The sequence below is a fragment of the Thunnus thynnus genome, chromosome 16 (assembly GCF_963924715.1).
Source record: "Thunnus thynnus chromosome 16, fThuThy2.1, whole genome shotgun sequence".
In the NCBI taxonomy this organism is placed as follows: Eukaryota; Metazoa; Chordata; class Actinopteri; order Scombriformes; family Scombridae; genus Thunnus; species Thunnus thynnus.
In genome coordinates this window covers 28,706,395-28,731,254 of record NC_089532.1, presented here as the reverse complement: position 1 = coordinate 28,731,254, position 24,860 = coordinate 28,706,395, and the positions used below count along the sequence as shown (strand labels likewise).

Below are 24,860 nucleotides of genomic sequence, written 5' to 3'. Positions count from 1 at the left end.
CAGTTGTTGGTCAACTCAGCTGCTGAGATGTGAGAATGTAACATCGCTGAAGAGAAGTCAGACAGGCCAAGAAACAAGATCAGACAGTTTAGTGGGTGCAGTTATTATAACTGACAGAAATGATAATGATGATGATGAAGACTACACAAAAACCTACACAAGACCTGAGTTGAAATAAACCAGAATTTTCCTTCAACCCATTTGAGTTTAAATAAGTGCTCATATCTGGATAAGTTTCATCTTGTCATTGTTTTAGTTCAGGAGAGTGAATATAAACATAGAAGAAGCAGCACAGACTGTCACTGGGACTGTTTGGAAGTTGCATCATACCTGCTTATTTTCCAAGTTTGTGATTTAAGCATAAAAATAATCCTCAAAGTAGACTGTTTGGATACGTAAAGCAAACTCAGTCTCATTCTGTTTAAACTGCCTTGCTCCATGACTTATTAACCCTTTCCAACAGATAAGCTTGGTGAGTAACTGAACTGTGCAGATGGTGATTGGCCCACGTCTTATCTATTTTCATTCCATCCAATCATTTATAGATATTAGCTCCTGCAGTGCTTTCTTTTACAGTTTTATTACAGTTTATAGACATCTTTATAAGGTGAACATGATGTTAGTCATGTGTCAGCGTTAACGATTACTCACAAAAAATAACCCCTCTGTTCCAAGTTGAGGTTATTTAAAAATAACTTTATTGATCATACTATTGTGAGTGAAAAGTGTGGACAGTTACTGTATATGTTTAGTTTATTCCTGTAATGAATGAACATTGGTGAATGAGAAAGACATGAGGAGAAAGACTGGACGACTCTCCTGTAAATGATTGATTAGCCATTCAGAGCCACTGAAGCTAGCAGTCTCTGTTGTTGGACAGTCTCTTTGTCTGATCACTGCTCTGTGATTCTATAAAGTGCAGAGCTTTTGGAGACAGGTTATGTAATCTTGCTTTGTCAGACAATGTCCCATCTAACCATCTATTTTTGCAACGTCAGTCGCTTTCTGTCTGTCCGACACATTGGTGCAGAGAATGGCGATCACTAATCAGATTGCCATGGAAGTTGATATGGATATTCTCACAGCAGACATGTTGACTTGTCTAACAGGTGTGAATGATAACATTAACAATGGCTCAGTAAATGGAAGAGAGTCATCTTTACTGTACTTTTTCCTGCTATGACGAGTCAAAATGATTTGGTAGGGTAAACTCGAAGTTACTACAAGAACTTTCATTTTGTGTTGATTTTGTCAGCCCCTGTAGACAAAAGCAGTAGTGTTTCCCAGAGTGGAGAGTGAAGACTGCATTTCCCATGAGCACCACTGCTTCGTGTCATAGAGATCTGGCTAGCATGTGCATTTATTTTGGAAGCGAGTGAAAGAAGGATGCTACTTATTTTGAATACTATTTTTCTTTTTTAAACACAGCTGTTTGCAGGATGAATAGTGAGGAGGCATCATGAGACGGTTTCATAAGTTAAAAGTTCCTTTTAGTAACTTTAACATTTCACTTAATTTCACTTCACTAGCAAAACGTTTTACTTTTTTAGTTAGAAACTTTTAGTTTTTTTTGATGAATGAGGTCATTTCCACTCTATTAGTGCTGAATAATACCAAATATTACACCCAGATTGTATATAAACTATAAATTAATCAAAACAAGTGTATATTAGACATATATGTAATAAATGTAGTAAAATGTGTATAATTCTATGTAATATATTGTTATAAATATAAATGATTGAGTGTGAACTTATTAATTACTTACCTTATATATTAATTGTATTATTATTACTAGTAGTAGTAGTAGTAGTCATTCTGTTTAATAGTTCTCATGTCCAAATGAATAAGTAAAACTTTGCCATTTACAATTGAGAAAATATATATATTTGAAACTAGGATGTAGTTACACAAAAGATTATTTGCCTAGATAGGGTTTAACATTCCATTGCCTGTAGTAAAAATGATGATAATTCAGATAATGGTGTGGTAATGGTAACTGACATGCAAACATACATCTTTCTTATAACCTTACACGGATGTGAAATGATGTGGTGTTGATGCCCACCAGGTAAGATGATGATGATTTCTTCCAATAGGCAGGAGTTCAAAGAGCTTCTCTCTGATGGCTGCAGTTATGTAATACTGCTGGATGATGCAGCAGTGCAGTCTAAAGGGAAACCCCTGTCATGCTGCTGATGAATATTTCAAGAAAAAGCCCACATGTTATTCTTCATATTTTAGCGGTTACCATGAGAGGCATTCTGACACAAACTTACATTCATGTTCCCAGTCTGATTATGATGTTGAGAGGCACATGGGACCTAAAATACAAAACAACTAGAATCATTAAAAGAGAGGAGATACTCAGGGAACATTTATCACTTGGTATCATTCATCTCCTGGGTCTGTGCTCAAAGACTTCCTGCTCTGAATTTGGGTTTTGCGTAGGTGGTTCCAGCACGTCTGCAGGCTTTCCTTTTTACCGTTTTATCAGTGTGGAAGAAGTCGTCTTCATGGCTCTAATTGGCACCCAGTGAGAACGAACGCTCTCAGCTAAACACTGAGGTACAAAAAAGGGGGGTCCTCTACTTCCCATGTCATTTTATTCAGACACTCACATGAAAACAGGTAGAAAAATGGTTATTGTGGAATTCAGGCTGACATGGTGGCAATGTTACAGGTTTAAGAGACTGTATTCATCTGAAGTATGAAATCAGAACTGTTCATTTCTTCAATTCAGTGACACCAAAGCATCTTTTCCCAAATGGGGTTGTAAGATAATTGCTAAAAAAATAAATAAATAAAGTAAATACATGGTCCTTGTAAATCAAACTCATTTTCAAGAAGTTTAATTCAAATTGGAAAACATTAAAACATGCTAAAAAACAGATTGCTTTAAGTATGTTGCGTTATCCTTGCTACAGAGTCCCTCTGTGAAATAGGTTAGCACACGTGGTAAAAAAAATTAGTACAGGCACTCTTACACCCTTTTACACCAAAATTAGCGTGTATATGCAGGTTTGTTAAACATTGGTAAACGAGCTAAAAATAGGCAATTGAATCCTTTCTCACTGCCAGTAGACAAGTTTGTGTTTCTGCTTTTTTTCTGGTTCAATGTCACGGCTCGCAGCTAGTTAGCATGGCTAGCATCGTTAGCATAGCCGTGCCATGCTGTTTGTAGCCCATAGACTGTATAAAAATACGGTGTAGCCGCGGTGTTTCCACTTTAACAGGACCATGCTGGGCAGAAAAGTGTGAAAAGTGTGTTTACGGTGTTTGTGTGCTCTGAAAGACGTCATAGCACAGATATAAAGTTGCAGAGCTGATGGACTGTTAGCCTAGCATGCTGATCATATGTAAACATGGATGAGACCATATGTTTGTTACTGTAATAACAAAGTGGGTATTACGTTGTTATTACACAGAGACCATACAGGAATATATGGATGAGACCCTATGTGACATCTGCAAATAGAAACAGATGAAAGAGCAGCCAGAAAAGGGGCAAAAATTGGCGTTTCCATGTGTCATGTTTCCATGACTACCGATTGGAGCTGGAGCCGATAAATATCCGTGACTACTGCAGAGTCATTTGACCCGGGAATGAATGCTGATTGTACCCTTTCACACTCAAGACAAAAGCCAGATTTTTTGTCCAGTGTGAAAGGGCACTGATCAAGCACTACAAGTAGTTTTAGTTTTACTTATGGTTCCCCCTGCAAGCACACACTTGTGTGAAGCTGTATTAGTAGTAGTGCTCTGGTACGCATGAAATCAAAGTACCAGTCCAAGTTAAACATGACAGATGACCACCTGACTGCAGGCTGCAGGGACTGTTGTAGACATGGTGACTTCAAATGAATATTTGTGTTGACATGTGCTTTAGGACTCTTATGTAGCCTAGTAGTGATTTTAAAAACAGTCCTTTCATAACTCTTGCCTGTTTGTTATTAAAAAGATATCCACTAGCAAAGATGGTATACTATAAATAGCCAGGGTCTAAAAATGTTCAGATCTTAAATTGGGCTCTTGTGCCAAAACAAGTCGAGAACTCCTGTCTTAAAGTCTTCAACAGTGGATGGAAGCTCTGGCAGGCAGTTGTGGTAATATTTACTTGTTGCGTAGTGGTTACCACAGTTGTGATTGTGTTTGCTCTGCCCTGCTTTACTTTACCAGGCGTACAAGAAGCTCAGGTAGCCCGGCCTTTTACCTGCTCCATGTCTGCACACAATTATAAGATGGACCAGATCCTACTTTGTTATCTAAAGATAGCTTAAATGAGCCACAGTGTTTAAAATACGTGCTGTGTGTGTGTGATCACCACTGTCTGTCAGATGCATAGTTGTCTTTTATATCCATGAATCCTCCCTCTGAGGGAACACAGGACAATTAACTGACGTGCTTTGGTTAAGCTTCACAGAGCAAAGAGACACTGACGCCAGAAAACCCTACAAAAGTCATTGCCTGTCTAGTTCTTTTAATAGACGTGTGTTCATTTACAGCCTCCATAGAGTTAACTGCCTCTTAGTTATATTTGCTTGCTCCTTCTGCACCCTCCCCTCCACCTCTCTGACGCCCAAAAACGTTATAAAAGAGTTATCATGTTAAACACATCGTTCATATAGCTGTCAAGAGGCTGTGGTTGGTAACTCAGCTGAGCCTGCTCTGTTTGCATGACAAGCACTCAAAGTCAGTGAGTGCTTATCTTAGACAAACTGCTCAGAGAGATGGATGGAAAGGAGGTAAAGAATAATATCAAGTTTAGTAAATGAGTAAAAATAAATCACTTTTATACTTCATTTTATGGTGTGATTTCCTGATGGGATGTCTCAAATCACTGACACTTGATTTTTTTACAACAGGAAACGTGTGTGAGTACGTGTGTGCACATGTTAAACATGTTGGCAGTCACTTCAGTAAGCTCACTTGATCCTCACTGTAAGACGGAAAAATAATGTTGCTGGTCTGGATGCACCTGTATGTCAGGAAGTGCTACGACTGTGTCACTCTCAGAGCAAATGATTGTGGATGACGAAACAATAATGTTAATTGTGTTCACTCATGCTGCTGTTTGTCAGGGGGTTTAGATCAGACACAGGTTGGGTATCACACAAGCAGTATTAACATACCAACTGAGTGGAAAACATGCTGATTATTTTCATATTCAATGTTCAGGACCACCTCTTCTCTGCTAACATGACAAAAAGTCCTTTGTTAGCTCTTTTACACAGACTAATCCTGTTAGTGAAGGCAGCATCCACAGGTGTTTGTTGTTGACATCTTGGCACAGCGGAGAGTCAGACTTGTAATATGTGTGATAATTATGGGTGCAACACCACATTAACTTTTACCACCAGAAGTGATTGTATGAGGAGGAATCCATCAATCCATTTTCTAATCTGTTTATCATGTGCAGGGTATAATAATTGAGTGATTTATTCATTTAGATGTGTTATTTAGCTTTCCACACCAAGCACCATGTTTATCTTCAAATACCAAGTACTGAATGTTTCAAATGAACCGCAAATTACCTGGAAGTTTGCAGCAGCCGTGTGAAAAACATTTATTTGATTGTTAGAATTCCTTGCTACTGAAGTGAGACCACATCACCATCCAGCCCATTCTGTTCCTGAACAGTGCTGGGCCTTGCATTAGCACTGAACTCAGCAGCATCACAAGCAAGAGGTGCTTTTGGTTGTGGTGGTAAAACCAGTGTTTCTACAAAGTGTGAGATCTTGAAATAAAAACACAAAGTCTGGTCTCAGTCTGCGTTCTTGTCTATACTTGTGTTCTTGAAGATCTTATCAATCATGACCCAAGTACTGACCTAACCAAGGTAAGGTTATAAGGTTCATGATTTTATTATTTTATTGTCATTGGATTGGACGTGTGTGTGTGTGTGTGTGTGTGTGTGTGTGTGTGTGTGTGTGTGTGTGTGTGTGTGTGTGTGTGTGTGTGTGTGTGTGTGTGTGTGTGTGTGTGTGTGTGTGTGTGTGTGTGTGTGTGTGTGTGTGTGTGTGTGTGTGTGTGTATGTACTTCCGAACTTTTAAAAAGAAGATTTTTAGGGCGTTTTATGCCTTTGATGGACAGTGTGAGTAGAGAGATGACAGGAAATCAGGGGAAAGAGAGACAGGGAATGACATGCAACATGCAACAAAGGTTCCTGGTTGGACTGAAGCAGGGACTGTTCTCAGGAGCTCCAGAGTTCAACTCACCAAGTTAAAGATTTAACTTTATTTAGCTTTGCAGCTATATTTTCTATTGGTGTGTTGACAAATCAGTGATGTTTGCCTCATTTGCAATTGCGTCGTCTATTGCATGTTTCTAAGTTGCAGTACGTTGAGCTCTCAAGGCCACTGTAGTATACCACCATGAACCAATAGGTTTCAGAATATCAACATGCTTCTGTTAGTTTCTTTCTCGTGACTTAAAACATGTGAAAAACACTATTATTTACAGTATAACTCATCATCACCTGCGGTGCACTAATTTCAGAGCTGATTTGGCTATAAACGTTTGTGTAATTGCTTCCAAAAAACGATACACAGTCGTCTGTAAGAAGAGTGGGCCCTGTTCCCAGAGCCCCAGCTCTCTGCAGGGCCACATGGCTCCAGCTATGCACAGTGGCTGTTGAATGAATTAAAACGGATTGCCAGTTGTCCCGGCAGGGAGTGGAGCACTATTAATAAATTCCACTCAGGACTCGCATAAAGACTGGGTTAGCCCTGTGCACAGACACAATATCATTATGCAACTTGACTCTGTTGTGTTTGAACTTAGCCAGTCATTGGCTGAAAGCCAGAGCAGACTGTAGAGCTAATCCTAATCCTTAATCCTTAATTGTCACCTGCAGCCTTTACAACTGGGTTAGAATATCCCAGGTAAACTCAACACACTACTTTCACTATTAGTTCTTACTGTGAAACTCACTCTCACAGCATAATGGGTATGTTATGGTACCTGTCATTATTGCAGTATATGATTATAGGATTATCATTTGTTTCCATTTTATTACAAGTATATTACTGTAGTTTGGTAAACAAGGAGGGAGATATATTCCTGAGTTTATTCTTGGTAATGTGGACACATTCATGCAGAAAAACAAGTAAACACGAATAAGATTTAATGAAATGTAAAATATTTGGGTAAGTGCCTTCATGTGGCTCATTTCCATAAACAAAAATGGAGGAAATGTGTTTGCCCTGAGTGCAGTGTTTGGTTTCTTCTTCATTTGGTTGCTGTTGGTAACCTGTCACAGCTGTGTGACAGCACATTCATCTCTTCTACTGAAATGACCTCGTTTACTCACCCGAAGAATGTGGGATTTAATAAGATAGCGTTTGGCCTGCCAGCAGCATGGACTAAGGATGGTGAGGGTCATCTGTCTGTCTGTACTGATCAGTTTCTCTGAGGACAATTCCAAAAGTGGGAAAATTAGCCTTTGACCACTACTCTGAGATACGAGTGAGATCCAACGGCCAGATTTGCTTTGGATTAGAGCTGAAACAATTACATCCATTAATCAGTTCTAGCCTCTCAAATGTGAGGATTTGCAGCTTTTCTTATTTGTTGTTGCTTTGTCTTGATAGCAAGTGGAACACTTTAAGGTTTGGGAGTGTTGGGAGAAAGACATCTGAACTACTGAGACACTTTGACAAAGTGAAGGAACAGAAACAACGATCATAAACTATAGAATCAAGGAAAAAGTGATGAATTTCCCTGAGCATGCATAATACATCACAGTTACTATCCCATGGAACATACAGTATATGCTTCCACACACACACACACAAAGCAGCAAACTAACAAGGCTGTATATACAGAAACATAATGAGGACTTTTCCTCTGAGGCTTGCTGTGCCTCAGAGTAAATGATCAAACAGTAACAGTAAGGCTAACACGCCCTCTTACAGGCTTACTTCAGTGTTCCAGTGTCTAGCTAAGAAATGATGTTCACACATCCACTGCAGTGCAGTCAAATGCTTTATTGTGTTTTTCTTAAAGCTGTCATTTTCCATATTAGACTAACAACGCCCGTTTTGTGAGTAATTACTTAATTAGTTATCTTGGGGAAACACACAGAGTCAGACCTGTAAAATAAAACTAGCCATAACTTAAAAAGAAACCTATTATATGCAGTGAAAATGATGTCTTCAGCTGATGTCATTTTTCCAGGTATAATATCCAAAGCGGAGCTCTGGTTTGTGTTAGGAAAGGACTGCCGAGTGGCCTCAGAGTGTTTGACTCTTTTATGAAAGATTAGGTCACAGTATCCGGACCCACTTGGATACTTCAGAGTGTATCCTTATGAATGTGCTACATTGTAAGCTCTGGTGATTTATTTCTTTGCAATTGGCAAAGAGAGATGTTATTAAGTTAAGTCACTCCACTGTTGGTTGCTTGGTCTGGTCTCATAGAGGGTATGCTATTCTAGCCAAAGATCCTTCTATTTCCTCCACACTATGTTATTGCTTATTTGTTTTCAAAGAAAATACAAACCCCACAATGCAACATCAGTTGGAAAAAAAGAGACAGCTAGTGGCCAGGTTTCCATTCAGTTTGGTAGGATATTCATGGTCCCCTCAGGGTTAGGTGTGGGTATCAATCATCAGTTATTGGATGGATTGGCACTCATGGTTCCCAGAGATGAATCCTACTAACTTACTGTAGATTATCCTCTGATGTTTTGTCTAGCGCCACCATGAGGTTCACATTTGTAATTTTTGAGTGAAATGTCTCAACAGCTATTGGCTGGATTGCCATGAAATTTGATTCAGATATTCATGTTCCCCTCAGGATGAATTGTTAACACTTTGGTGATCCTCTGACTTGTTGTCCAGTGTCATCATCATGTTTGTCCAATATTTTGGTTTATGACCAAATACCTGCAAAATGAATGACATTCCCATCAGCCTCAGCTGTACTTTATGTTTAATGTTAACGTGTTAGTGTGTGTTATCAGCATGTTAAAGTTGTCACTACTGCTGTTTCTGCCACCCATTGATGTTGATGTTTTGTATTAGAGCTGCAACAATCAGTCAGTTATTGATTAGTTGCCAAGTATTAAATGAAAGCTGGAATGTGAATGGATCACAAGAAGGCATAAAAAACAGTCTTATATCATTTTGGGGAAACCAACACTGTTTTTGTGCAGGAACAAATGAATAGGAAATATTTAATGGATACTGAATTTTTGAAGAAGTATATTAAAAGACAAATTGATTTATTTATCCAATCCCTTGTAGAAGGGGGGGACCCTCAACACAGGCTAGAAATTGGTATAATTTGGGTTGCATTCAAGGTATACGTAAGAGGAATAATGTTAGAGTTTGCAGCAAAAAGGAAAGCAGACCTGGATAATGAAATAATTAAATTGAGGAAACACATAAATAGCAGATATGATACAAGTGAATAGTAAAACGTTAACCAAATTACAGTTGAAATTAAATCTGGACATTTTATTACTTGAGAAAGCTATTTTAAGCATAACTAACAAATTCGATTATATTTCTGCTAACAAATTGGGTAAACATTTAACCTCATTAGTCAAAAAGTTATAAGTTTCCATTTCTCTAAAAAATACAAAATCTAATTTAGTCTATAGAAATAATCAGATCATTAATGAAGAATTTAGTGCATTTTATGAGAACCTATATACATCAGGAATAAAAGAACACAATCCTCTTCCTTTTCTTAAATCACCTCATTTGAAATGCTTATCAGTGCAGCAAAGAGAACTTAATCTGTTATTAATAATTTACCTTTAAAAAAAGCTCCAGGAACAGATGGCCTGCCTATAGACCTATTAGTTTAATCAAATGTGATAAGATAAAATATTACTAAATTCATGAATAATGAGACAATAATCAACAAATGAATACATTTGAAAATAATTGTTAGTTACAGCTCTAGTGCTCCAGTGCACAGATTTCACATTAAGAGTGGTGAACTCTTCGTCAGGGATGGGTTTATTGGTAGATTCATTGTTTGAAAATCTGATCCTTTGGTGTGTTTCTGATTTCAGCCATGTCATTTATTCAGAATCATTTGGCTTGCTTCCACTGTACATCATTGAATAACTTATGCCAACATTTGGTAGGATGTTTTTTTTAGTCTGGAGCAGTGGTTGTTTCATTAATGTTCTTGATCATGCTCTTCATTTCATCTCATGTCTTGCTCATCTCCCTTCAGGCTATGTCTCTCACTCCTTCCACATCATGTCCTCTTCTTGTCATCCTCTCTCTGTTTTCTCACCAACCCCCCCCCCCCTCCCCTGCCACCTCCCTGTGTCTGCTCTGAACAAGATTCATGCATTAAAGCCTCAGCGACGCCTCTTGAATACCAACTCTAGCATTCTCTGAGAACAGTGGGGGAATTCTCTGTGTTGAGGAGTTTCCTTGTGAGGAAACACTGGACAGGACCGACTGCTGTTGGACTGATGGGGAACAGTGACAGAGCAGTGGCTCAGCCCTCCACATGCTACTGTTCTACACCTACGCCAATATGGATACTAACTTTGACCCCTCCGTGATGAAGAGGGAGATTTTCTTCCCTTGTATCTGTGGCTTCTGCTATAATGCAGAGCTGTCTGTACCCATCAGGCCACAGCGAAGCAGCCGTGATTCCAGAAATCAATATTATTACAGCAGCCACAGCACTCATTACCCTTGGTGTGCACAGTGCAGAGTTATCCCCGGTGCCTCCAGTGAGACATACTGGACATAAAGATGAATAACAGCTGACTTTGCTACCATGGTAACCCCTCCAGAGCTCCTCCCACCCTTTCTAGTTGCCATTCCCCCCATACGTCTGCTGTCTTTGCTCTGGTGCAGTCTGGACTGAGCACACTAAAGCTCCTTCAGTGTTACAAAGGAGGGCTGAGACATGAATGGAATTTTCCAATCCAAACAAGTCAACACAAAACATGCTGCAACTCCCGATCCATAACAAATATATGCCATGCTATTTTGACCTGTAATTTTAATATCTCATGAACAATACATAGATAGAAGCTTTATACTCATCTGTTAGTACATTAGTGTGTCCATCATTACAAATGTTGATGCTATACAATTAAGCATTATTCAGAAACAACAGAACTTAATGCCAGTGAAGAGCCCAAAGTTTTCCAAAAGTAGGAAGTGCTATGTAAAAATGTGTATAAAATGTGTAACTTGCACAAGACATTTGTTTAAGTGGATGAAGCCATAATTGACTTAGTTAAGGGATTTGTGGGGAAAATGTGAGTTCAAGGGCTCCATTTAAAAAAAAAAACAACTAAAAAAACAAATAGATTTTTAAGGCCCTTCACAGAGGTCATGATTTTCATAGTGGGCATGGGGGGTTCTACCTCATATGTTAGTAGTGTAAGCAGCTCCAGGCTACATTAGCTGCTACTAGCATAACACACCTGAATCTGTACAGTTGAGTGAATCGAGCACTGTGGGTAATGAAGGAGCCAGGTTTTGACCATAGACTGTATATAAAGATGGACATAGCGAGGTGTGACATCACCTGTTGGTTTGCACTAGAGTTAGTTTGAAGCCCAGAGTTGCAGCTTCTGGTCGGCACCATCTTTTCCGTTTGTAGCCAGGACCTTCTAGATAAGGGATGTGGGGTGTTGCCTTTCATGCTCTGCAAACATGCCCCGCTACCTTAGCTAATGCTAGCTTACTGGAAACACCGACTGCTGCACACTTGGGCTAACGTTAGCTACTTTAGCTAAATTGTGCTAATAGGGCAGGTATCATAATCAAATAACATTAAAATTAGTGAAATATTGTGACAATAGTCCAACCCAGTGCGAGTTCCAGAGCTGAGGACTCAATTACAGCTGTCAATCAACACCCACACGGCAGACATCAAAGCTACTTTAAATCTTCAAATCTTATTAACGGAGCAATAATTTCCAAAATGAACCCCAGCTCATTATTAGAGGGCCTGGATTTAGAGATTGAGACCAGAATGACTTGTTGAAACAATGATTGACTCAGTATTTCTAGAGAGAACTGGAGGCTTTTTGAATGGGAGTCAGTTGGAGCATCTTTAATGAACTTCCACATTAGTGTCAGCCGTGTTAGTGGCCACTTGTTTTTGACAAGGACCAATAAAAAGACAATATATCAGATTCTGCTGCATTGATTTTGATCCTTTTTTCCACTGGTCTGACAATGTTATAAGAGTGAAATGCTAAATCTGTGGAGTGCTCCTGTAAATTTGTGTTGCAATGTCACCGGTACATTTATATCATCTCCATGCTTTTTATTTGTGACATACTTAATGTAAAAAGGTCTTTAGTGTGCTAAGAACATAACATTAACTGTGCATTACATATAGTCAGGATCATAAAGATGATATGAACATCAAGATCAACTGAAAGTCAGTATGATAATAGTGAATTGTTGCCTAGCCGTAATATGAAGACAGTTACATCGGCATAGCAATATCTGAAAGTTCAGAAGACCTACACTGGTGTTTTAACTTATTAGCCTGATTAGACCTCTCCTCAGGACCCCCTCACACTGTCAGCTTTGTTGCTCCTGTGAGGGCGGGACAACAAGCACCTTTATCATTCTAATTGGTACATGGAGTTTGGTGACCTCATGTAATTTCCAGCATAACCCCGCCCAAATTCAACCAGAGCTGAGGTCTAATCAGCCTGAATAAGTGGAAACACCTGTGTGGGTGTGCAGGGTCTGTAAATGGTTATGCTGTGTTCAGGTCATGTGGGAGGGATTCAGAGATGCCAGAGATTCCCTTGTGTGGAGGTTTAAAATACTGTGCATTAACAAAACTATATTATATTCATTAAATTTGGGTTTAATTACATTGAACGACGGCCTTGAGGTCATGAGGGAGTTCTATATTATTAAGTGGCAAGTCAAATACTGTATAATAGAGCTTTGAGAAAAATCTGTGTCTCAGTTTTAATTACAAATAGGATGTTGATGTGAACATAATTTACAATTCGTAGACTTGTGAAACCAGATATGACATGAACGAGGCATTACTGTAAATACCAAAATGCGATGTCGAGATATGTAATTTCTGAATTGTGTTAATCTGATCGTTGCAGTCTTAGATTTGATTCTAATATCAGGATGTTTAATCTGAAATAAGAGCATGAAAGATGGATAGATAATAGTGAAAAAGAACATGTAGGTGTGTGTGTGTGTGTTTCTCATGCTGTTCCTCTGCTACGATGAAATCCCTTTGAGGCTGTGATTCATGCTCAGTGGCGTCTTCTCTCTCTGACAGTACTCTGGCCCTGGTTTCAGTGTCCCAATGACTGATATCTTTTTTCTTCTGTTTCTGTGTTGCAGTTGAAAGAGAGGTGGTTCAGAAGAGGACCTTCACACGATGGATGAACCTACATTTAGAAAAGGTTTGTTCAGAGCTTCATGAAAACACACAGAGGAGAAAGAGTAATCATGGTTTCCACCCTTGGTTATTACAGAGCTGCTCACTGAGCATTCATTCACTACCTGGGTGGAACAAGACAATTTCTTTTATTGCCACTTCACCCCAAAACCCAGGATAGCTCCATCCTCACCGCAGAGTGTATCATGATGCTGAGATGACTCCACCGTACTCACTGCACGCGCTTAACTCTGCAGCAGAGACACGTGCTGTACATAAACAACAGCTGCAGTCTCTTCATCGCTGTCTGAATTATACATGTGGGAGTGTGGAACTGCATGTGTGCAGCATTAAAGTTTCATGAGGCTGTAAAGTGTTACTCTGAGAGAACAGTGGTGATGTTACAGGTCTGGTTAGCCCACGGTGGTCGTTTTCCTCTCCACACCGCCCAGCTAGCTCCTGTATGTGAACAATGGCCGGGTGAAGGAGCAGCCCCCTCCCCTGCTCCTCCAGGCTTTTGGCCAATGAGAGTTCCTCAACAAGTGGCACAAAGAACTAAGGATGTATGGAGGCCCAAAGGGGACACTTAATTAATAAATACATAGATATGCATATTAAATTAGAAATAAACACAATTTTATTAAGAATTATTATATTTTATTTGTGTATTTATTTATTTCCATATTTTTTAAATGTATGTATTGATTTCTACATTTATTTCTGTATTTATTTATTTGCACATATTTAAAGAAAGTTAAATAAATGTGGAAAGTAGAGCCCAGCCTATACAAATATAATGGCTGATATTAGTTAACTGTAAATATAGATAGAAAATTAGAAAGTTCCAAGGTAATATCTTAAAATGACCTTTTTTGTACAACCAACAGTCTAAAAGCCAAAGATGATCAGTTTACAATGATATGAAACAGCAAATCTTCATATTAGAGAAGACAGATGCACAGAATATATGTTGTTGTTGTTTGTTTGAAATCACTCAGACCATCAGTCAATTATCAGATTAGTTTACTATTAATTTTGAATTGATTTATTAATCAGTCAGTCAAACTTTATTTGTTACAGCACCTATAGGTGTGTGCAAATATGTGGTAGTGCAGTTCAAAGTTCTCCACAGATGACTGACAAACTGATAATAGGAGAGTACACAACATTAGAGACTAATGCACACAAGAAATAAAATGTGCTGTCAGGGGTGTAGGTTTGGAATTCTTTTTCATTTTCACCCAAAATGTGCAGTGAAGGTGATTTTCAGCCCTGAGCAGAGTCTGCAGGTCCTCCTTTTAGGCTGCATAGAACCCCCACAGCCCACACCAGGTAGGGCAGCCTTTATGTGGCCTGAGAGTTAAAACCCTGGGCAAAAAAGCATGTAAATCCCTCGCTGCACCACTCACTGCTGCTGTTAAAGCCTGTTGCTCTGAGTGCACGGTAACAACTACAGGCACCCTGAGAATATCAACATTTTCATCAGCTCCTCTCCTCTCTACCTACATTATGGATGCTGGATATGAAAAGGACAATGTTGAGAGATCTTTTAAAGAGCAAGTCAACCTGAAAATATGAAAGTAGGATTTTAAAAAGTGTCCCCCCACGTCCCCCCCCCCCCATCCTCAGTGGAAATTCTGTCCTTGTGTGCACCTAGTGAAGCTTTCTGTCAAACACACACCTCTGAAAGCAGTGCTCTCTTGCTTTTTTTCACTGCCTGCTATAGTCACCTGTGCATTCAGACTCAGCCAGCTCCAGCAGAGCCTTACTTTCACTGTGCTTCTGCTGACACGCTGTGTTTCTGTTTCACTCCTGAGCTTCTGTTTGGCTTCTGTTTTCAGTCCCCAACCAGGGGTGAATCAGAGTGAGCCGAGAGTCTGAGTGTCTGATCAAGCCTTTTGTCTCCTGTCACACAATGAGCCTCTTTTCTCTTACTCACTCTTTGGCCTTGCATCAAATCTCTGACCCACTAATTGACAATCATACATTTGTCTTCAGTCATCTTGGAAAGTTCCAGTCACTTTACCCCACTACTGCCACAGTTCACCATGTTCAGACAAGTTCACAAATGCCCTAGTTAGTAATGATGTGTTGTGATAACAGGGAGAAATGTTAGCTCAGTCTGAGTGTGCTGTTGAGTAGCTGACAGATTTGTATAGATAAATCTGCATAGTTTACACTTTAACAGTTTGTGTATTTTATTTCACTCAAATTTCACAAGAACATCTCCATATATATCTTTCTAGTGTCTGAAAATGGTTGTGTGTTGATTTTTCAGTGACAAGTGTTGAAAGGAGAGCTGTTCAGAGCCATCTTAAGTGTTGAATCAATGCTCAAGGGTGTATTTGATAGGGATGAGTTCTAACTTTATTTTTATTTATTCATTTATTTTTATCTAACTTTATTATTATTATGTTGTTGTTCTTTGCAGAAGAGATTACTGGAACTTTGGCCTTGGGAACTCCCATCATCAAATTACCTACTATAATTAGCTAATACAGTGGCTGTAAATGATTAATGAGGTTTTGATTGCAAATCAGCTTTGATCAGACTCATCACTTTTCAGTATTATCTGAAGAAGGACTGCAAGTAATGATTATATTCATAAATCTATCAGTATTTTTTATAATGAATTTAAAATTAATGACTGTCCATCAGAACCCAAACCCAAAACCCATTTTTTCCTGTCTAGCAAGGACAAGTCTGAGCTGATTTGTTGTTCTGGATTTAAATGTATTGATTTTCATCAGATGAAACCCCCTGTTTGATACTATTTATGGACAGCATTTTTTTCCAGCAACAGCCATTCAGTGCATTTACATTCTGTAATGACCTTATCATTCAAATTGTGTTCCCATGCACATGAGATCTAAAGGAAAGGATGCATTCATAGGTTACTGAATATGATGAAGACTAAAGTTGGTGCATATGCATATTTCTCATAATATGGAAGACAACATTGCACCATGAGTTCAGCATTATTGTGTCAGAAGACATTTTCTGGTATTCTTCTTTTAATTTTGCTGACCTTTGAGGATAGAGAGAGAATCCAAAATGAAGAAAGCTACTGTAGCTTATTAGCTGTGTTGTCTTTTGAATACAGGCCCTGCTAACAAGCTCGCTAACTAAGAGTTGTAAAACTTTTTCCTCTTCAGTATCTCTGTATTGAATTAAATGATGTACAGCCCTGGCAACACAATGCTGGGGGGAGAAAATGGTTCAGTACAGAGAAAATAGAAAGAAGCTTGGAGTGCTATTGTGACTGACTAGTGCTAACATGTTCCCGGCTTGCTAGCTTGTCAGCATTAGCTTAGCCAGCAACAGTAGGTCTAGCCTTGTGAGTAGCTGCAAGCACCACCTATTTTACAGATGATCTTGCTGTGCCACAGTCTGGTGTGACTGTGCCTTTAGTCTTTATTAAAACAACATGACACGATGAATCCTCTCAGCGTACAGTTTGTTTGACTGCACTGTAAACAGATCAACACCAGTAGCTGTTTGCTGCCCTGAGTGGTCATTACATGTATGATTTAGAACAGAACTCCTGAACTATTAAAGCACACTATTAAAACACACGTGTCACCAAATTAACCAGGGCAAAAATCTGAAGGATTTTAACTTAACTCTTCTTTTGGCATTTTTTATATGCAGTCACTGCACGTTGCCTTTGCAGTAATGTCTGATATTATCTTTCCCTCCATTCTCAGTGTGACCCACCCATTGAGGTCCATGACCTTTTCCGGGACATCCAGGATGGACGCATCCTCATGGCCCTGCTGGAGGAGCTCTCTGGCTGCAAGCTGGTGAGACTCTTTTGTTTTTAGTGGCAGATATTTTCACACAGTGTACAGTGTTATGTATAATAATCACATTAGCAGCTCACAGAGCAGTGCTGGTAGTAAGAGTTGTGATCTTGCAGGCAGTTTTTATACTGATTAATTATATTTTTCTCATTCTGAATGATCTTCCAGCTTCATGGGTTCAAGAAGTCCTCCCATCGTATTTTCAGACTCAACAACATTGCCAAGGTCCTGTCTTTCCTTGAGGAGAGAAACGTGAGTACCAGCGTGTATTAGCATGAAGATACTGTATGTTTAATGGCTGAACTGTTTACACATACAGAATGTGTGCGTGCTGGTGTGTCTTCAGGTAAAGCTGGTCAGTATAGATGCTGCTGATGTTGCAGATGGAAACTCTTCCATCATCCTGGGACTCATCTGGAACATCATCCTCTTCTTCCAGGTAATCACACTTTCTTTAATCCGTCCTCTTATTTAAAATCTGTTCATCCACTCTCATCTGTACTTTGAGTTTCCATCCACCCTCCTTTCCTCCGCCTCTCTTTTCACTCAAATGAGGTCAAGTGTAACAATAAAGTGTCTGCTTCACAGCCTGTGCACTTTCCATTCACAAAAGTCCATCAAAGTGCAGCTTGCCTGGTAGTTTATGTAATCCACACTGTGGCTCAATGCCTTTGGACAGACACCATGAGGAAACAATTATCTCCACAGTCCTCTCAGACTGTCCTCTCATTCTAGAGGCATTCCCCTGTGTGAAGCTGCCTACACTGGCAGGTCTGAGCTGGGATAAATGCTAATGATGAACAGGATACACTGAGCTTCTTTGATGGTCTTAGAGCATTGGCCATTTCCCCAGCTGACACTTATTTTAGCATGAAAATTCATTCTTGACCTTGAAATGAATAATTCCACAAAATCTTAACTTATAGTCCACTTATTAGGTTGTATTTCTTTCACACATTTAATTTTTTTTAAACACCAAGACTTTACTAATGTTTAAGTGAAAGCTGGACAAAATGTTTCCATTTTTGCATTTGTTTTCTTGATGTGTATTTTTCATTTTTGTGAAGCTAATTGTATTACATACAGTATTCCTGTGTGGAATGTGATATGTAAGTAAAGTCTTATCATTGTTATTGATAGTATGTATATTCCTGTTCAAAGTTGGGCTGTAACCAACAATTATTTTCATTATCACTATATCTGCTGATTATTTTCTCCATTACTTGTTTAGTCTATAAAATGTCAGAAAACTGTGAAAAATGTCCATATTTCCTAAAACGCAAGGTCCAAAACACAATGATACTCATTTTACTATCACATAAAACAGAGAAATGAGAGTCAGGAACCAGGGAATTATTGGTGTTTTTGCTTGAAAACTGTCTTAAATGATTATTTGATTATCAAAATAGTTTCCAGTTATTTTCATGTTGATGCAATAATCGATAAATTGACTAAATGCTGCAACCTTAGTTCAAAGCCATAATCCACCGGTGAAATGACCTTACTAAAACTAATAAAATAAGTTATCCTGTTTGCATGATTGTATGTTACACAGTCGTTCATCTTTCTCACTTATTAATTTACAAAAAAAAGAAAAGAAAAAATGCATCAAACTTTTAAATAAAATTGTAATAAAGCGGTACTTAATGGTCAAAATCTGTGCTGCAGAGGCTGAGATGTCCTGACTTTTGAGTCTGATGCTACGTTTCACATAATGCAACCAATAGCATCTTTTCATTGGACCCTCACTTTCTGGTTAACGACCAGATGGTGACACCTCCGGTTTATAACACAGGCTTCTGTTTATAAATGTGTCTCTGAGTCTTGATGACATCATCAGTGTTATTTTCTCAGGCTTTAGAAAGCTCCCACAGAAGCCACTGAGGAGATTTCACACCTGTTTTTAAAGCCCGAGTAATACTCCCCATGATGAGTTAACTGAAGTTTTTGTGTTAAATAGGTGGAGTGCCCCTTTAATTACATCTCTAAGATCCAACCACAGATTCAGGACTGGACATATCCTCTGATTGTTTGAGAGTTTTGATTACAACATAACTGTGGAGGACAGCTGATGAAATGTTTACATGGTGTGTCATGGTTACCATGATAACCATTATATAATAAATCCCATTATTGGCTGGGCCTTTCACCTTATTGTTATCCTTACATGGAATTTTAAGCTAGAACAGATCCTATTTTATACCCGGGATACAGTAGTTCCTGTCTAAATACAACCTTATGCACCAGACATGGAGAGGATGAATGGCACCCACTAAGCAGTTTTTGGGATTACAGGTAATGGAACCTGGCTTTTATTAGGGACTGGCCCTCTGGCCCAAACATTATGTGAATACCAGTTTTTTATTCAAGAAATAATGGTATGTTCTCTTCACTTAACATCTAAATTAAGCAGTGGGACAGTGGACTTCAGACCAGTGTAGGGAATATAATCCTATTCTGTGTCTCCTGCCAGATTAAGGAGTTGACCGGGAACATCAGGAGCCAGTTCCCCTCCTCCTCCAGCCTGTCATCCATCCCCACCAGCTCCGACTCTGACACGTCTTTCAGCAGCACACCGTCAGACGAGAGACAGTCAGCGTCAACAGCCATGCGAGAACACAGCAAGGCCATCAAGAAGCTGCTGCAGTGGGTGCAGAAGCGAACACGCAAGTGAGTGTGGTCTGCCATTAAAGATATAAAGATTGTTAAATTAAATCTTAGGAGTCTTGAAAAATAACAATTTTGACATTGTACATGTCTTGTCCTAGGTATAGTGTGGCAGTGCAGGACTTTGGGAAGAGCTGGACAAGTGGTCTTGCCTTCCTGGCTGTCATTAAATCCATTGACACCAGCCTTGTGGACATGAGGAAGGCCCTGCTGAGAAGCGCCAGGGAGAATCTGGAGGATGCCTTCAGGATAGCCCACTTCAGCCTGGGTATCCCACGCCTCCTGGAGCCTGAGGGTAACAAGAAAATATCTTGTTATTTTATTACACATCATTGTAATCTGAAAATTCTGTAGTTAGGTCCCTTCCAGGTTATGCTATGTACACAACGCTGTGATATCATGAATAATCTAGTTAGTGCAGTAAATACCCCACTAAAATAAAATACTGTAATAAAATAATACTCCAATCATGTGTGAGTCCATGCATGAATGTGAAAACCAAAAGTGAAAGGTGTTTTCATGGCACGGCAACTTGTTTAAAGATCCCCTCCAGACATGTATTAAGACATAAAAATGCCTCTTTTTGGAGCAATAATGTGTCTGATATGTTTTTTCCACAAACAAAGTATAATTATCACTGTAAAATCCCTAAAATGACATCTACTCCTTCTTCCTCATTAAAAATTCCAGAATATATGAATACGCAAATATACTCATTCCAGTTCAACTGACAAGATTTTTTCTACTTCACTGTGAAGTCCATTCTCAGTGTATATACACTGGAGGCTGCATGTTTCCACATCACACTTGTGTAAGTTAAATATTGGACCAGGATTGATTTTGATTTTGAGTTGTGATGTCACACTTCATGCTCATTTGTACATGTGTTAAACTGATTTAAGATGAGCACAGAGAAACTTTCAAGTTTCAGCAGATGAATGTGAAAACAGCCTTCTAGTATCAAACTCTGCACAAACATTATTCTACACAGTGAAGCTCAAACATCCAACTGTAGGAATAAGAAGAAAAATATATTTTTGAGCGGGGGGGACTTTAATGTAGCCATAAGATAAACATATTAAACATATCTCTTATAGCTAGATAATGAGAATAAACTGTATAGATTGCCCTGTAATTTTTTTTTGCACTCAATTTCATAATTTATTCGGCATGACATATAGAATTCTGCTGCCCAATTTTAGAATGCAACAGTGCCCTAGCATTGTTAAGAAATGACTATTCATTAGGTTGTGATTCTCATTTAATTCCTGTTTGTTCACATGGATATAAAATGGATGAGCAGGAATGGATGAAAATGCAGGGAGACTGTCTGATGATTAATGTAGTTTCCTGATTATTTTAGTCCTATTGCCCTGATGTGTGAGGTAAAAAAAATAAGCAAAACCTATTTATACAGACACCTTTGACATGAGACAGCTGCTCAACAATGTAAAAATCTCTCCCTGTGTCTTTGTGTCAATGTGACAGAATTCAGCTTGGACTTGTGCCATGTTGGAACTGTGACAGAAATGTTAATAGGGCCAACCTAGTAAGATTACCATCATGAGTTTTACAAAAAAGTGGCTCATGGCTTTATTCAGACATGAGATCTACATGTAAAATTGCCATTTTGCCATGACATTTACATAATAAAGTGCAACTCTGAAAGGGCCTTATGACTGTTAGGAGGGAGCCTAATTGACATGGGAGCCTTTATGTAAAATGCTACTGTGGTAATCGTTCTTTATCTGCCCAGATGTGATGATCAACGCACCAGATGAGCAATCCATCATGACGTATGTGTCACAGTTCCTGGAGCACTTCCCTGGCATAGAGGAGGTACAAGTCCTTACTGGCAGTGCATGATTATATGTCTGACATCAGATTTTGACAAAACAGATATTTCTGAAGGTTAGCACTGATAGATTTCTGCCAACTTCTTTGTTTCTCTCTCAGCCGGAGGAGCCCTGCAAGCTTATTGAACGAAGTGTCTCAATGGGTCGACTCAATTTCCGTGACCCTGACTTCAACCACACAAGGAATGGTGCTTACAGAAGTCGAGTGAGGGAGAGGTCTTACATGTTCCAGAAGGACTGTGCCCAACCCCCACCAAAAATCCTAATTTCCTCTGTGTCAGAGGACAGAGGGGCCATGTCACCCCACTTCAGACCGGCTGCATCTCGCTCATGGTCTACTGAAGACTTCTTAATGGATTCCCCCCATATGGATGACAACTCAAGTAGTGTGGTTGAAGACCCCAAGGAACCTGACAGTGAAGTCTTACCCAACTCAATCTCAAACTCCCCACAGCTGTCTTACACTCACTCGCCCACTGGCTCTTCAGTGCCTGAGTCAGTGAACACTGAGTCAGTAATGGGCGATTCAGCTATCAGTTCTCCAGACTCCTGGGTGGAGAGTGAGTTTGGAGTGATGCCAGAGAAGTTTTGTGAGAGTCGAAGTGACAGTTCACTGTGTGACAGCGGAACAGCCTGGGATGTGTACCGTGCCACTCCTGTGGAGGTCACAACTCTTGATGAAGGATTTGTCCCCTCCATAGTGGATAGAGTCTCCGATGACCAGTCGATTACTGAGTCATATATCGATGAAGGGATTTACTCATTGACCTCATTGGAGAGCACCCAGGAGAGGGTCCAAGGACGTACCGGGAAAAATCAGAAGGACAACCAAGAAGTCAAAGAGAAAGAGGCAAACCTTGAGAATCATAACCAGGACTTGTCACTAGAACAGATGCCTGGTCAGAAAGAAGTAGTCTCTAAGCAGATGGATACAATTCTGTCTCAAAAAGATGAAGTGCCCAGAGAGAGAGAACCATCTTTTGGACTCTGTGATGCAGAACAACTGGCCAATTCTAGTGTTGGAGATCTCCTTGAAACTGATCAAACTAACCAATCCCAACCCAGCCCCAACACTGAACTACCACCTCCTGACCATATTGAAGAACTCGTAGAGCAGACCAGTGTTGAAGCAAGTACTTACAGAAAACCGGAAGGTTTAAAGGAAGCTGTGGATGTCACTGGGGATGCGCAGGATGGTGAAGGACTATTTAATGGTCAAACTGATGGTCTGAGTGAGAGAAATAATTCTGAAAAGGTTGAAGTGAAAACTGAATGTCAGAAAACAGATTCTTCTTTAGAGGAAAAAAGAGAGGAGTCAAGAGATGAGTCAGAGATTGTGAAGGAAGAGGATGAGGGGGTCAAAGAAACACAAAGTGAAGCAAGTGAAGGAGTTCTAAGAGGCTACCCAGATCCCCAAGAAAAGATTAGCACAGAGACTTGTGATGCTTTAGCAAACACACATCCAACCAACCAAGGCGGAGAATCAATACCAAGTCCGGATCCATGCGTGGACATAAATATTCCTCTCATCTCCATTTCCAGTGAGCCAGAAGAACAGGATGAAGAGGAAACATGTGGCCCAGAAGGACAAGATCATGTTGGGGATGAAGATGTGCCCCAGCCAGAGGCGTCTGAAAGTAAGGGAACTGGCACAGATGTCACCAGCCCTGAAAATCCTGATGAACTGAGTTGTGACTCCAATGAAGAAGATACCAGCAACCTTCCTGAGATTTCTTCTTGCCTGATATCAGAAAATGTTAAAGAAATAGCTCCGGAGCAGATTACAGATGGGCATTTGGATGATACAGATGAACATGACATCAGGAATTCTTCAAATGCAGACATATCTGGGCCAGACACTAAAGATAACATGGAAATAAGTGAAGCTGAACAGGAATCTCCTCACCATAAGTCTCAGACAGGTGACACTGACAAGGACTTGATTTGTCAGTCTTCTACGGATGCCGAAACTCATCCTGTGAATACTGAGCAGGACATAAATTCAACTGGTCAACCTGATGGACACCAAGACAAACAAGGAGACACCATTCCAGTCAACTTGACCGCCACCACACAGCAGAACACAGATCCAGGTAACGTGCAGCCCAATGGTAAGATGGGGACTTTGTGTTTTGAACCAACTGTTGTGTCCAGAGACATGGATTTGTTTTATACAGACTTTGACAGAAGTTCTCCCACAGAGGATCTAGTTGGTGACCTTATGGAGCCCATGGATCTGTTTTATCCTGACAAAGAGGAGCCCATGTTTACAGAGCCACCTGATAATGAAATGCAGAGCTGGCCCTCTGTTTTGAGTGTATCTGCTCTCGAACCAGCGCCAGCTTCAGAGACCCTGCCAGAAGACAAACCACTAAACCTGCTGGAGGAGGACTTCAGGAATGGAGGGGATTTATTACAAGAACAGGACAAGGTAAATATCTTGACAAGGGCTGCAACTAATCATTATTTTCATTATTGATTAATCTGTTGATTATTTTCTTGATTAATCGATTAGTTATTTGGTCTATAAAATGTCAGAAAACTGAATCCCTATTTTCCAAAGCCCAAGATGCAACCTCAAATGTCTTGTTTTGTCTCGACCAACAGTCCACAACCTAAAGATATCCAGTTTACTGTCATAGAGAACTAAAGAAAGAACAAAATATTTACATTTAAAAATCTGGAATTTTTAAGTAGAACATGTTGGAATGCTAAGATACTAAACACACTAGATCAAAACTAGCCGCAGTTTGTGTCTCTTATATACTAGCATACATTCGGGTCAAAATATTCCATCCGCTGAATGATAAAAAAGATTTTTAACCTGTTTCCCAGGTTTCCTATCATGGTTGCCAGTGGAAACACAGTACATATGCAATAGATATCAAAGGAGCAAAGGAACTCGAATTTTAAAGTTAAATCAACAAAAGTCTATTACTCTTGATGGTAGTTTTGCTGTATTTTTTCTGTCAGTGTAAAGTAAGTGGCATCTTGGAGAACACTGCCTTCAGAGTGTGTGTGTGTGTGTGTGTGCGTAATGATCCATCTGCCTGAAGAGGAACATGAAGCACTGTGACATTTCACACTTCCACAATATCACACCTAACGACCGGATGACCTGTTGACATTCATCATCTGATCACACCATTCTGTACCACTGATGCTCTTTGA

The 24,860-nt window shown here is 39.6% G+C and overlaps 1 protein-coding gene across 2 annotated transcripts in view; it reads left to right on the top strand.

Moving 5' to 3' along the window:
- clmna (calmin a) overlaps positions 1–24,860 on the top strand; it is a 50,106-nt gene that overhangs the window by 15,145 nt on the left and 10,101 nt on the right. The window contains exons 2-10 of one of the 2 annotated variants that reach the window (XM_067613871.1): positions 13,327–13,388; positions 17,071–17,166; positions 17,335–17,418; positions 17,513–17,605; positions 19,640–19,836; positions 19,935–20,128; positions 21,590–21,672; positions 21,790–23,782; positions 23,891–24,120. In XM_067613871.1, coding sequence (XP_067469972.1) covers positions 13,327–13,388; positions 17,071–17,166; positions 17,335–17,418; positions 17,513–17,605; positions 19,640–19,836; positions 19,935–20,128; positions 21,590–21,672; positions 21,790–23,782; positions 23,891–24,120 — 3,032 coding nt within the window. Of the gene's footprint in view, positions 1–13,326; positions 13,389–17,070; positions 17,167–17,334; positions 17,419–17,512; positions 17,606–19,639; positions 19,837–19,934; positions 20,129–21,589; positions 21,673–21,789; positions 24,121–24,860 lie in introns of both variants that reach the window. The other variant, XM_067613870.1, reaches the window with a different exon arrangement.